Source organism: Thalia democratica, unplaced genomic scaffold (assembly GCF_965202585.1).
Source record: "Thalia democratica unplaced genomic scaffold, ktThaDemo2.hap1.1 HAP1_SCAFFOLD_199, whole genome shotgun sequence".
NCBI lineage: Eukaryota > Metazoa > Chordata > Thaliacea > Salpida > Salpidae > Thalia > Thalia democratica.
In genome coordinates, this window is record NW_028139324.1 from 88,501 (window position 1) to 104,404 (window position 15,904).

The following is a 15,904-nucleotide window of genomic DNA, read 5'->3' on the forward strand; positions in this document are numbered from 1 at the left end:
TTTTAGTAATTTATAAATATTTTAAGGAAAATTTAAAATTTTACAAAAATAAAAAAAACAGCTTGTAGATATTAAAAAACCTACAAACGTGCTTTTTAGTATTTACAAAAGTGCGTTGCTTTTTGAGATATAGTCTCTTAAACACTTTTTTAAGAATTTGAGTTGAGGGAATTTGAATTTTCTAAATTTAAATTGTCATGTAACCATTAAAAAGAGTTGTTTGCAAAAGCCACTCTAAACTTTAGAGTCTAAAGTATAGAGGACTTTTGTTAAAAACATAACTCTACTTATTAAATTGCATGAGTTGATTTATTTTTCCTGAATTTGTATGAAAAGAACATATTATCTTAATACATAACAAGTTTCCTTAATTTACTTATGATTAGTAGAAATACTATCAGTTATATTTATATATTTTATAAATGTTTTAATTACTAAAAATAATATTTGATGTGACTTGTTAAAAATTATTTTCTACAGTAGAAAACAACGTCTATGCAAACTTTTTTTATGCTAAATAAATACATAAAACTATACTTAATTGAATTTAAAAAAGTTTTTTTGATGATGGTGTGAAAGAAACATGTAAAAAAAAATTTAGTAAAAATCGACGACTAGTATTATTTTTGAAATGACTTCATTTTAACAAGGAAAGTAGAACAAAATAAAAATCAATTTTAATAAAACGTTGTTGATTAGAACACATTTTAATTACTAAAAATAATATTTGATGTGACTTGTTAAAAATTATTTTCTACAGTATAAAACAACGTCTATGTAAACTTTTTTTATGCTAAATAAATACATAAAACTATACTTAATTGAATTTAAAAATAGTTTTTATGATGATGGTGTGAAAGAAACATGTAAAAAAAATTTCAGTAAAAATCGACGACTAGTATTATCTTTGAAATGACTTCGTTTTAACAAGGAAAGTAGAACAAAATAAAAATCAATTTTAATAATACGTTGTTGATTAGAACACAACTATACTAACGAAAATGTTAATAAAAAAAAAAAACCAAAACTTAGAAACTGAACAAATCAAAGTTTGGTTACAGAAACACAAAAATATGTTATTTCATCTAAATTTACAAAAACAATCTGATAAAGTACTCAGTATTGAAAACAAACGAAGTTTTTCTATTTTCAATATTTAGACAGAGTTCTGAAAAATCTAAGTTCTTATAGGTGGATAGAACTATGAAACTGAGAATTTTCTTCTAGAATTAAAAAACTTCGTAGAACAATTTCCAGATTTAAGTCAGCTCAACAAATTAGGACAAACAAACATTTAATACCATAGTACTCTGATAATTATGTTCCGTAGAATTTGTTACTTTTACAACCTTAGTTGCAATCAATTTAAAAACAACACTAGTTGGCACTAGTTAGTACTTTTTAAAATTGTTGTCACATGGTTTATTCGGATCTTTAAATACCAAACGATATTACAAATTATTTTTTTACATTCTTAGTTATAACTGCATTTATACTTTTTTTTTATTATTTTTATAACAAGGTTCACTTAACTTCGTTATAAAGTTTAGATAAAAAAGACTATTATGTTTACTTTTATGATTTACCTTTATGTTATTTTATTCACAAAATCTTAAGTATTTGGCTTTTTAAGACTACCTCAACAATTAAACCTCGACAACTAAACAAGTAAATATTTGATTTCATCTTAAAACTATTGTAAGAAGAAAAAGCTGTTTTAGATAAAAGTATGAGTTGTTTTTGTGTAAACTAAAACCCATTCAACAAAATAAAAACTAAAAGAGTATTATTCAAAAAATTTAGATCTTAAAAGTCCTATACTTTAAGTTGCTAAAATTAAATTAAACAACAAAAAGTTGAGAAGTTAGTTAAAAAATTAAGGCGTTTTATTGTTATTTATTGTTAAATTTTCAGTTAAGGTTTATTAAGATTATATATATAACCATAGTCTGTATAAAGTTAGCAAGGTTTACAACTTATTTTATTATTCTTAATGTTACTTTATAAGATCTTTTTTCTGTTTTTCTTATGAACGTTTTAAGTTTAGAACTTCAAAACTAAAATAATCACGAAAAAGTATTTTAAATTAACACTAGTTATGCACAAGTTATTATTGACAAAGAGTTAATTTATTTTACTTGTTTACAATATGAAAATTGCTATTTATTTAATACATATGTATTGGATTATTGAAACTGCACTACACATAACATGTCAAAAATCGCTATCGTACAAGAAAATATAAAAGAATCAGTTCAACTGAAAAAATGTGGAGTTAAAGTTTTTATAAGGATGCATAACTATTCAAAGTCTGACAGTTTAAGTTATTATTTTTCTTTGAAAGGTTTCACTACAATTTTCATTACTCAAAAAACATTATGTTAAAAAAAAAATGCGTATGTAAGTATATTTAAATTAAAACCTACAGGCTTTTTTTTTTGTTTTAAATTTTATTGTTCTTTTATTAAGATACGGCTTAAACAAGATTCAAAAATTTTTCTCGATAAACATTTGTTTCAAAAAAAAAATTTGGATTATTAGTTCGACCTAGAGACGCTACTTTTTTCAAATATACTTACTCTTTGAGTCGTGGCCCTAAAAACTATTTTTCAAGAATTTTAATTGTCATAGAATCTTATTATACAGTAAAAGTTTTCCTTATTAATCCCATTAAAAATTTCCTACCCAAAGTTATCAAAATAAGATTCTTAGAAATTATAATTTTTATGTAATAAAAAAGGACCTTTTAAGCTCAACAAGTTTTTTTTCTTCATTACTTTTAGTATGCTACTTTCTAAAAGTTTTTAAAAAAACTGATTAAGTTCCTAATTCAGTAAGTCTTAACTTGTTTCTATCTTCTGAACATGATTGATAAACCTTAACTTCTAGTTTGTTTATGTTTTAATATAATAGTTTCAAGTTGTTTTTATAATTTATTTTACTGATTTGTTCACAAATGCAAAGTTTTGTAGAAACTTTTAGTTTATTTACTTTTCATTATTTAGTTAAAACTAAAAACTGTTTACTATAATTAAGTATTTTTTAAATTGAATTTCTCATTGTAATATTATGTTAAAAATGCTTATTTTGTGAATAAAATTGTAAGATAATTTTCGTTTAGTAAACCCTCTAATGGCAACAAATTAAATTAAGAAAATGTTTATCTTACAAGAAAAATTTAATGTTACGTCTTTAGTCGTAGTTTTGCATAAATTTTTATATCTAGTTTCAATTAAAAACAGACGTAATTTTATAAAGTTGAAACTAAACAGTATTTAATTTTTTTTTAAAGTCATTGTATTATCATAATCTTAAGCAAAGTAACAGGTTTTAAAAAAATAAGTTGTGAATCAATATAACTCGTTTATTTACTTTTTGTTTAAAACATTTTTTTTACTTTTAAAACGAATAACATGAAAAAAATAAGATATGAAACTAAAATTAATTAAAATAACACTTATAAACAGTTAATTTTTAAAATTGTATTCTAAATACGTTCATTGTTGTATTAATTAATAAAATGAACACCTTCTTAAAATTTATTTTAACAAACTAAACCAGTTCTACTCTGAAAATTATTATATTATCATTCTTGTTTACAATACTTAAACAAAGAACAACAAATATTTAAAACAACATTGTGGTTTTTTGAAACCTGATGGTCCGTGTGGTTACGAGTTTCAAGACAAAAACTTAGATCTGAAACAATTATTTTACCTTTATATACAGCACAGGACCGCAAAAGGTTTTTTGGAAATTTTTTCCATGCTTTTTAGGTCCATTTTTAGATCAAATTAAGTTAGAAAACTGTCTTTGGTAGTATGACATTAAGAGATACTGTACAGTTACTTTCAATGTGTTTTTTAATAAAAAATCAATTATAAAATTTGTTTTTTTTATTAAGATAGCATTTTTGTATGTAATCGAAATTTCATTAAATTAACATGTAAAAAATTATCGAAATTATCCAGTTTTATTTTTACAAAGTTTTTCAACTTCAAGGTTTTTTGGCAACCCGACTGCAGTATAACAAATATGTAAAGCCAAGTATGTTTATAATCTCAGTTTTACAGTGTACATCTAAACTGAAACATAATCACCTAATGAAGTTAAGTGTATACTAAACACTTGAATAATTTATTACTTATGTTTAAATGATTTAAGTAACAGTGTTTAAAAATAACATCTAAACAAGAAACTAAGCATTTTAACGTTTATTAAACTGTCAATACAACATTAAACAATTTATTAGTAGTGAAAAAAGTTCACGACAACCAAGTGTTATTGCAGAAAGCAAATGCGTGGCAATAGAGTGGAACAGAATAAATCAATAAAAAATAGGATGTTTAAAAATATAGAAAGAAAAAGTCGATTTATGCATAAAGAAAAAGTGCAAGGTTAAAAGTAGTGACAGCCTTTAAAAAAGACAGACACTTATAAAACTTTAGATTTTATGGATTTCATTTTTGCAATTTAGTGTTGGCAAAAAAAAAATCCGAAAACTAAGATAAAAAGAGATTATTTGTGCATAACTAAATTTAACATTTTCAAATAAAAAGCATCGTTGATTATTTTAATAAAATTTTAAACTTGTTTAAAAGTAATTGCGTTATAAATTGATTACTCTTAAGAAAAGATAAATTATTTTTCAGCATAAAACTGTTTCAGCAAATAATATATTCTAGTAAAATAATATAACCTACTAACTTCTTAATTATTTGAGTTACGTAGTTTATAGCTCTAATTAACAAAAATAGTACTTTATTAAAACCTAAAGCATAAAGAAAAACTGACAAGAAAAAAAAAACTTAAATAAAATACTTTATATGCAAAATAATTATATGAACTGCGCGATAAAACGCACATACGTGTAATAGTAAAAAATGAATTGACTCATTAATAATGAATAAACTTTTAAGCTTTTAGGTCGTTCTATGTGCAGTGCAAACTCTAAAAACGCTGCACTAATTTCTTAATTTTAATACTTTTTAAAAAAACATTATTAGAAACTTTGGTTCCTAAAAAAGCCTTAATAAGAGTAATAACTTTTCGAAAGTAAGCTTAACGGAAAGCTGTTTTTAATAAATTAATTTTGATTTTGTTTGCTTAATAAATAGCATCTGATAAAACAACCAATTAAATTTGTTTTAGATTAAAAATCAATGTTTTTGTTTGGCAAAAGAGTACTTCTTTTAGTTATCACTAAATACAACTAATACTGAAACACACAATAAAAAATCAAAACTAAAACATAAAAAAAACCTTTAAAAATAAAAATTCTATTTAATTAATGACATCATTTTACTGGAATTCATATAAATTGAATTTTAAAGCAATTATGTAAAAATAAAATAGTAGTTTTCTTGGAACACACGGATAGATGTTACGTTTTGTAAATATTTAGGTAAACACACAAGCGTTGGATGTAAGATAGAACTATTTTTGCAAAAAAATAAGAACTATCTGGTTTAAACTAAAAAATATTTTGAGCAAAAACATAAAAAGCCAACAATATTATTGTCATAAGATTTTTTTACAACTATCACAGAAAATATAAAAAAAAAAGAATAATTTGTTTAAATATATTTTTAACTGTGGAAAACACATTTGTTGCATGTATGTCAATAACAGATATTCTAAAACTAGTATTACGGCCATAGTAGTTAAGAATTAGCAAACATTTGAAAATATAACCAATCACAATTTGTGTTTCTTACAAAACCGTAGCATGAAGACGTAGTAACTAATTATGACGTAGACTCCTCATTACCGTCATACTTCTGGTAAGGAACGCTCGATTCGGCCGTGGGGTATTCCTGAAGAATGTTCTCTTGAAACCTGCCCATCCAAGATATTTTGATCTGTTAAATTTGTAACTAGTTTAAAATTTCCTTGTTAAACAGATGAGTTCTTCACAAGAAGTTTGATTTAGGATTTTCTCATTATAAAACTGAACAGCTTTAATTTTTTTTTTCTTACTTGAAAGCAGTTGGTATACATGAAGTATGCAAAGACATATTATAACTATTAATAAAAAAACTATGCACAGATTCTCAAATGAAAACAAATAAGTTATTGAAAAGTTTAAAGTCTGCTTTATGTAAATTAAATTTCAAAAACATCTAGAATGAACTTAGAACAGGACATGAGAAATCCGTTTAGTTCATTTAAGTAGAGTTTAGTTTTAAAATCTTCTATAAGAAAAAATATAAATACAATCAAAAAGATAATGCGTAATATTTGTTATTTTCATGTTTTAATATGTATACAAAAAATTTTAAACTAGTTTATACCTGTTCAAAAAAAAATCAAAAATATACAAGAAGGACAGTGATGATATGTTTTACAAGTAAACAAAAAAAAAACACATCTGTTTCTAAAATAAAAATGTTTCCACTTTAGAATACTTTTTTTTACTAGATTAGTTATCGAAAATACTTTTACAAATCTTATTTTAGCTTCAAACAAGTTGTTTTTATTTGTTCTTAACTAACCTTCAACATGAAAATACTATTCGTCACCATAAAGCACTAACGCTTTTAAAATTGAGTATACAGTAGACTGCCGCTTTAGTACGCAAAACTGATAAAATAATCATGATTATACGATTTATATTACGTCACGTTTAAATTATCCTTTTTTTTTTTTTGCAGATATCCTGAAGGATTAAAAAAAAAAAAAAAAAGAAAACTTAAATCGATTTTTTTGCCCCTATAGAAAAATGCGTACTTATGGCGGAGCGCGTACCTAAAAAAGTGCGTACTTAAGCTTCAACATTATAATACTATTCATCACCATGATGCACTAATGCTTTCAAAATTGAGTGTATTTTCTCACAAAAAATTTTCTCACCTGCTCCCAGCTGAGCTTCTCCCTGGTGTCGGGGTCGAGGCCGAACACGACGGCGTTGGCGGCGCCCTGGAGCGGGGCGGTGAGCACCGTCATCACCCACAGCCCGTACACGTCCTCGCCCTGCGCGGTGAACGCGTTGTGCACGCGCAGGATCAGAGGGAATATGGACAGCGACAAGTAGATGAACGGGTACCTTTTGGAAGTTTGTTTGAATTTAATTCAAAGTAGGATTTTTGTCATAAGTGGTAGACTAGTTGCATCATACAGAATTAAAGGTGAAATAACATGCAGTGAAATTCACATAGAACTTTGGTTGTATCAGAATTTTACATTTACTTGAGTAAAAGTATTGATCAAGCTGTATTAATGGTTATTTAGTTGGGTTAATTTAATTTTTAATACTGTTGTTAAGCTTGGATTCTCAATCTGTTATTAGAAGAATATGAGTACTCATGGTTGAACACTAATTCAATATCAATTAGAATATCGGCAGCGACAGGTAGATGAACGGGTACCTGTTACATGGGTCTATTTTTAGTTTAAAGTTAACTAAAAGGTCGAAATCTGTTTAAGAAAGATAACAACATTGGACGGATTTTGTAAAGCTACTTTGAACGTGTTTTTTAATAAAAAAAATATTGATGATGACAAAAATGTTTTATTTATACGGTAGGTACAAGATTGATTTTTTGTTTCAAATCGAAATTTGACTACTAAACATGAAAAATTTGTTTAAAATTTTAAGTTTTTTAGCTTTTTTTTTCAAAATGTTAGGTTATTTAAGCCTAAATTGTCAAATTCTAGGTTTTGTGGCAACCCGAAATTCTTTAATACCAAATTATAACACACTAGTACATTCCAAATTAAGTTTGAAAATTGACATCTTTTTGCCATATTAAATATATTAGTTTTAGCGTAACACATTAGCATATAAAGTTTTAAACAGATAACCTTTAACAATTATGAAATGCTTAATATTTATAGTATTTTTTAAGTATAGAGTTGAAGTTTAAAAAAAAGTTCTTGAGCATTTTAACAAGATTGATAAAAATATTTGACATGTCAATTGAAAAAATATACATTTTGATAATCTTCAACAAAACCACATAACAAGTTGTATGCCTTTATACTAATAACCTTGAAATGATTAAGCTATAGCTCAATTAATACACAGTACACAAACACAAATCCATGAAGTTAACCGAACAAATATTTATATCAAACAAACCTCCTGAGCACTTTGATGTCTTCCATGAGCATGGCCATGTTGCTCTCGCTATCTGCATCCATGTTTCCCTGCCACACCACCGACCTCCGTTTGATCTGGTAGGCGATGTAGCCGTACGAGGCGAACAGCATCACTATGGCCGCGAACAGCGGTATGTACCATATGAAGAACCTGCGCGTTTTTAATGTGAATAATAAAGTACTAATGTAATATAATAGTACTAATGTGAGTAAGTTTTAACAATTTTATTTTATTTATTTTACTTGAAGAGGTCGCAATTTTTTGTCACCGAAACCTGGTTGTAAATAAAACATTCGATTTGCACATATCTATTTATTGTAAATAAAAAAAAAACTTTGAGTGCTTGAAGTTTGAAAAGTGGGTTGTAGAAATAAATTAAAATCAACGTTAATAAAAAACTTTAAGTGTTTGAATTATTTAATCACTTACTGTATTTAAGCTAATTACTAACAACCAGGGTTCGTGCGCAAAATTTTTTTCATTTAGCCTGACTGAGACCAATTTAGCCTGACATTTTTTCAAAGTAAGGAAAATCCCCTTTAGAAGTCATTTTAGGTATTGGGGGGTCTTGATTAGTACTATTGTAGTCTTCGACTTCAACCAGCTTTATCTCAAAAATATTTTGAGCTTTAAAAATCTGTAAAAAGCAACTCATAACTTAGTTACAACTCAACAAAACAAAATTGTGAAAAAGGTGATTGACCCCCTATGCCCTTAACATAACAAATTCAAAGATAAGTTTTAAAGTAAGTGTTACATTAAAATTAATCAATCAATTAAGAAATTAAAACAGTTTAACCGATCAAGCTCTGAAAAACATAGCTGATGTAAACAAATTTAAACAAACAGCTAAGTTGTTGAACTAAACTGTTATGTTTAAACTGTATTTTTTTAATGAATTTTCATAATTATGATGTATATAATCTACTCAAAACAAAATAATGAATATTGTTAAAACTTTTTAGAGATTCAACAAAAACATTTATTTAAAAAATACTGACGGATTTTGTGTTTAATAACTAAATCTTTATTTAGAAATAAATTGACATCCCAATTTGATCTTAAAAAGATTTCTCAATTTTTTTTTATCAAAAATTTTCGAGCATTTGAACTAAGAAAAATGAGATTCTCAAATTTTTAAATAAAAAACTGATTTAGCCTGACGTTTTTTAACTTTTTTCAAAAAAACTGATTTAGCCTGACGCGCACGAACCCTGAACAACATATAAGTTAAATATTACAATGTTTGTTGAATGTGTACAAAAGAAAGGTTAAGTTAGCATGTTTTCAAGCTGAGTTTTATTTTAAATCAAGTTTACAAAAAACTAAATGAAAAACAATATGCAACTGAATTTTATTTATCGTTTATCAAACAGTGGGATGGTTTTATCGAAAAGTGGCATCTACCATATTAAAATCCTGTTTAATATGAGTTTTAATATAAAATCGCGAATTTTAAGCAGTTTTAGTTTGAAAGAACTCATCAAATTTTACTTTATGAAAACTTAGCATTAATAAAATTGAAATAAATATAACACGTTTTCCAGATTATAACGTTAGTTAAACACGAATGTACATCAACTGATTTTTATTTATCTTTATAAAAAGTTTTTTTTTATAAACCTTTAGTACAAAACAACCATCAAGAAGACATAGAGCTAATAGATACTTTTTTTTTCTTCATAAGTAATAGTAATTTCAAGTTAACATGGCTGTAAAAATAAAAACAAATTTTTAGTAGTTAAAAACTAGTATCTAGACAAGCTGTTTTCTAAAGGTAACTCAAAAAATGAAGTTTTTAATAGTTATAATATTCTGCACCTACGCCATGATTAACTTAATCTGTGTTTTACAAACTATTTTAAATAGTTAAATTCACATTTTGTATCTAATTAAATTTTAAAGTGAAATACATTAAACTACTTTAATAGCAAGCTAAAAGTTAAACATTTTTTAAAGTGTTTTCTTTTCATTACAGATAAGCTAATCGTTAATATTTAACAAAGATTACTCATAAATTTTCAGTAGTAAAAAAATTTTCTAGATAAATAAAAAAGTGTATGAGTTTTATAAGTTTTAAAAAACAATATCAACTTAACTTTATTCTTTATTGAGTTATTTTTATTGTTCTTATAACAATTCTTTAATTTAATAAAAGTATATAAACAAAAATATACAAAATTAATAATCTCATACTTTTCGTATAAACATACATGTAAAATAAAAGCAAACAATTGGATACATTTGTTGCTTATATGTACATGCAGTATATAATTTTGAAGTTAAATAAAAAAAATATCAAAAAATCATAGTTTAAGTTTAGCTCATGATTTCAAGCTTTAAAATGCAGTTGATTCAACTGCGTAGAAAGTATAAATTTTTATCATACAACCTACAACCTTTAGAGTTGTGTTTTGCTATATCCAGAACCAAAAAACAAAACATATACATAAGGAAAATAGACTAATATTTTAATAAACTTAAGTTTAATGTTAAAAAAAGAATTCTATCTACATTTTCATCCAAACTTCATATTAGAGTTTTACCATTAAACTTTACAAAAACCTATTAAAGTTACCAGATATTTTTCTAAATCAGGCTTCAGACTTGTGTTTATCAAAAGCTAATCAAGAAAATACAAAAAAAAAATAAAAAATTTTAATAAAGATTTTAACTTTAAAACACAATTATCTAAAAACTATGAAAATAAACTGTATAATTATTCAAATCTTCAGCTTTGGAGTCATGCTTTAAACAAAACGAAAACTCTACGTTACTTAACAAAAAATATAAAATTTGGGCAAAAAAAGTTTATAGAAAAAAATACAATCAAAAGACTGATAATTAAAAACTGTAAAAACTATAACATCTTTTTTACAACCCCAAGCTTTGTATTAGCTTTTAACAAAAAAAAATCAACAGTAAATAAATTAAAGGTTTAAATTCAAAACCAGCACATATTAAAAATATAAAAATTACAATTTTTTTTTACAAACCTCCACGCTTTGGAGTCGTGCTTGTCCATAAAAAAATGAATAGTAAAAATTAATGAATAAAAAAGTTCAAATTCGATATAAACACTTTTCAAAAAAAAAAAAATTATAACTTTTTTTACAAACCTCCACGCTTTGGAGTTGTGCTTGTCCATAAAAAATGAATAAAAAAGTTTAAATTTGAAATGAACACTTTTCACAAAAAAAAATAAAAATTATAACTTTTTTTCCAAACCTCCACGCTTTGGAGTTGTGCTTGTCCATAAAAAATGGATAGTAAAAATTAATGAATAAAAAAGTTTGAATTCGAAATGAACACTTTTCAAAAAATAAAAATAAAAATTATAACTTTTTTTCCAAACCTCCACGCTTTGGAGTTGTGCTTGTCCATAAAAAATGAATAGTAAAAATTAATGAATAAAAAAGTTTAAATTCGAAATCAACACTTTTCAAAAAAAAAAATAAAAATTATAACTTTTTTTACAAACCTCCACGCTTTGGAGTCGTGCTTGACCATAAAAATGTAAAGTAAAAAATAAAAGTAAAAGAGTTTAAATTCGAAATAATTATTTATTAAAAAAAAAGTCAAAAGTTATAACTTTTTTCCACAAACCTCCACGCTTTGGAGTCGTGCTTGACCCAGCACCAGGCGCCCGCAGGCCCGTAGTTGTCGCCGATGAAGGGCAGCAGGCTGACGACGAGGGAGGGAAACAGCCACGAGAGGGCGTTGTAGTACTTCTCGTACGATGCGGTGCTCCTCTGCTTGATCACCATCGTGTACAAGTTGAACGTTATGCAGGCGACCTGCGAAAGTTTAAATTTTTCATTGTGTTGAGAACGTTTGAGACAAAATACTGTATCATTTATAAATACTAGTGAAAACTGAAAACATAAAATAACTAGTAGTATAAAGTTTACTAAAAGTATCTTGTACAGAGATTTACTTTGGTTGCGCTACTTTAGAGTTGAGTAGTTTTCATATTATGTGTGAATTTTATCATTCAATACAAATGGTATAGTATCAAAACTAAACCTATACTTTTTGGTAGTAATCAGTAGTTATTTTATTATTAAATAGTATTTTCTTATCATGTAATTACAGCAAACTCTCGCAAATCTACTCACATTGTGTCCACAGCAAAATTGCAAAGTTAAACAAGAGGTAACAAATCTACCTACTATATTGACTGTTTCTGATAATGCATTTGATCAGAAAATTCCTACAATAAGAATTTAAATATGAAATAAGTTTAGTAATTTATTAAAAATTTTTAAAACAAAGTAGCTTTTCATATTTTTTGAAGAAAAAACATACTTTTAGTTAAAATTTTCAAGGTATTTTTTTTATTCGAAAAACCTAAACTGTCTTTTTAAACAAGAGTGCGCAACCAAACGAATGCCTTGGTTTGCGAGAGGTTACTGTATACGTTTCTATCAATAGTATTAAAATAAAACAGTTCTTTTTTCAATTATGAAAAATCATCAAAAATATATTTTTAGCAAAAATTTAACAATTTTTGCAGAAGAACTGAGTGAAAATTTGCATTGCTTATACTTCAATCAACTTGTATGAATAGAGCTTAAAACGACCGGTTTAACAAAATGAAGCACAACAGTGAAGTACTGTTTGTTGTGATCATTATTAAATACAATTCGCTATAAATACTTACACTAATACTTGTTAAAGTATGTTGTACAGTTTCACTTTGCTGCTGGATTTTTGAACTGTAGAGTATTTTTTCTTTAACAATATTATGTGTGTGTATACAAATGACAGAGTTGCCACTCTTTGAGTCACAAAAATACATTTTTTTATAATTTTACTAAAATAATAAAATCAGTTGTTTCAAAAAAATGGTTAGAATATAAGAAAATATTAAAATTAAATCAACCAAATCTTATTCAAAATCAAGAAAAAAAACTGGCCTGAGGTTTTCAGAAATCTTAAAACTGTCCTGAGTTTTTTATAAAAAACTAAACTGACAAGAGTCATCCTGAGTTTGAAAAAAATCACAGTATCCTGAGATTTTTATAAGTTTCAAAACATCCTGAGTATGCTAAGCGTGCAGCAACCTTTAAATGATTTCTGATTTACAAAATTAGGATCCAGTTCCGTTTAAAAAATTATAATAGAAAAAAGCTGAATCAGGAAGATAACTACAAATGACATAAAAACCAATAGCACACATAGGCTTGTAATCAATTACTATATCATTTTCTAAGGTGAGCATTGTATGTTAAAAATATCTAACATAAAATACAAATATTCTATTTTTCAGTTATGATAAATATTTTCAAATAAGATGTTTAAATCGTGAAACACTAAATTTGTAGTTATTTAAAACCAGTAAGTTGTACAATTTAATTTCTATAATACATCTTTAAACATCGGATTTACTCATCACAAGCAAATTGAACTATACATACAGAACTACCTGTATACACAATTGAAACAAATTAGTGTGTTATCTTACATACAAAACGTACCCATGATAGTACCGCCCAGTCAAAGTAAGTGAGCATCCAAGCTTCAAAATCACAAGCCGGACCGTCAGGTGTCACATCGCCTGTTTTGTGTAATTTAAATTCAATTTATCAACTGTGGTACATTTATTTTTATTAAACTCATATTTATAGAAAAATTATTTTATTATAGTACAAAAACTAACTGCATGCTATTTTATAAACCTTGTTTTCAATAAAGTAAAACACTGATAGACTACTGCTAAGTATATTATATTGAAAAACTAAGAAGTTGAAACCAAACTATTTTTTGTTTTACATAAACATGCTTGAGTACTAGTAGTAAAAAACTACTGTCTATAGTTTATATAAACAATAAATTTAAAACAGTTGAAACTTAAAAAAAACAACCAAAATTATTTTTACTAAAAACTTAACTATAAAAAATAAACACATCTTTAACATAAGTTTTCTGGTAATACAATAAAAATGGCTTATGTAGTTTGTATTTTCCTTTGTTATAGAAATATTATATTATGTCACAATTTTTTAAATATTCACCTGAAATGTAGGCAATAGCATCAAAAAGAGCCGCAATGCTGAGATAAAGAATCAATCTTTGTGATTGAACCTGCAAAAAATGTTAAAAAACTTATGTTAGTAGTTAAAGAATGATAAAAAATTATTATTAAACTAATGTTAACTAACATTGTAATAATTTTAATCTGTACATAACCACGTTATATATACTTAAAGGCTAATAGAATTACTGCAACAATAAATAGTACTTGATAACAGATAAAAAAAATGTCTAATATCAAATTTTTAAACTAATAAGTGAAAAACTTCTGTATAAGAAAATAAGAAATAAATTATCAAATATTATAAATTCTAGCACTTCATGCTGGTATAAACTATAATAAAGCACTGAAAACAACTTACTTTTGTTGTAATTAAATGTTTTTGACTGTATATAATTTGCAACTAAAGCTGAGAACTAACATGGTATTTTTTGAAGAGCCAAATCATGACAATCATGAAAAGGCAGCCAATAATTGAGAGGCTGGCAGTAATTCTCTTGAGCACAATTATGGTGTTGCATTTTGTTTCATCTCCATTGAACAGTGTACACGATGTTGACGTGTTCATTATATTGTTTTTGTATATAGTTCAATTCTATAAAAAATCATAAACTTAAACAACTTTGAAAAAGAAGTTTTTATGCTTTAAACCATAATAAGTAGGCATAAATTAATGTTTTCTTAAATATGTTTATTAAAAAAGTAAAAAGATTTTCAGGCAGATATACAAAATATCTATAAAATATGAAAAAATGAAATAAAACTACACATATATACAAATTTGTATCTATCATTTCTAACGTTTGCACAAATCATTATGACTTTGTTGTTTGATTAAAAGAACTTATAGCCAAACAATGATTTTCAGGTCTAATTAAGAGCTTGTAACTTAAATTAAAGTATTTATTTTAAATTGTGATAACATATACTGTTGACTTATAAAATTTATAAATACTTTACCATTTTACAACAGTTTGATTGATAACAAACATTGGAAAATAACCATAACAAAAAAATCAATCTTAGTTACTTGAGCTTTATTTATGTATAAATTTAGAGTCCTATATAAAAGCTTAGTCAACTCTGATTATAAGAGCATAACACAAAAATTGTTGCCACCCATCAAAGATAAACAATTATCTTTAGTCCCCAAAAACTAGTGGGTCTAACTTAATCAAGTTTAATAAAAGGTCAATACCGGGTATAAGTTACAGGTTTTACAACTGAAATTCCAACAATGTCAATGTGTGGGACAACAATTTAAAATAAAGGTTTTTACTCGAGTATTAAGCAGTATTAACAAGTATTAAAATACTTGAAATAAAAAATGTTATAAAACTTACTTACAGTTTATGGATTGTGGAATATCTTTAAAGAATATTTACTAAATGTGCCTTTATTTGTATTGTAATTTACCTGTTCTGTGAAAAAGCAATTAAAAACTCTTTAACAAAAGTATTTTAAAATTCTCATATTTCGCTAAAAGACTATTTGTTAGCTAGAAAATATGCATTTGAAAATTTATTTTTGAATCAATCAATATGGATTACTTGTTGTACTTTATACCAGTTTGTGTTTTCAACTTTAAACAAGTATTGCAGCAGTAGAAATAGTAGTAATATTGGAAGAAAAATGGAAAACTTCACTACAAATTTACTTTAGAACTAAATTAGCATGAAGCAAAAAACTTACAAAACTTAAGGCTACCAGTAAGTATAATATTAAAATATTACATTTAATAAATAAAATCCAAGTTTTTATAAATA

At 25.6% G+C, this 15,904-nt stretch overlaps 1 protein-coding gene across 1 annotated transcript; it reads right to left on the reverse strand.

The window, feature by feature from the left end:
- Window positions 1-4,611: 4,611 nt before the first annotated feature.
- On the reverse strand, window positions 4,612-15,554 carry LOC145845887 (uncharacterized). Its single transcript, XM_082952903.1, has 8 exons — window positions 15,482-15,554; window positions 14,560-14,733; window positions 14,119-14,188; window positions 13,582-13,661; window positions 11,708-11,898; window positions 8,081-8,251; window positions 6,853-7,045; window positions 4,612-5,861 (listed from the first exon to the last, which is right to left on the reverse strand). Exons 2-8 carry the CDS (start codon window positions 14,704-14,706, stop codon window positions 5,748-5,750), a joined length of 966 nt encoding a protein of 321 aa, XP_082809029.1. The 5' UTR covers window positions 14,707-14,733; window positions 15,482-15,554; the 3' UTR covers window positions 4,612-5,747.
- Window positions 15,555-15,904: the final 350 nt, after the last annotated feature.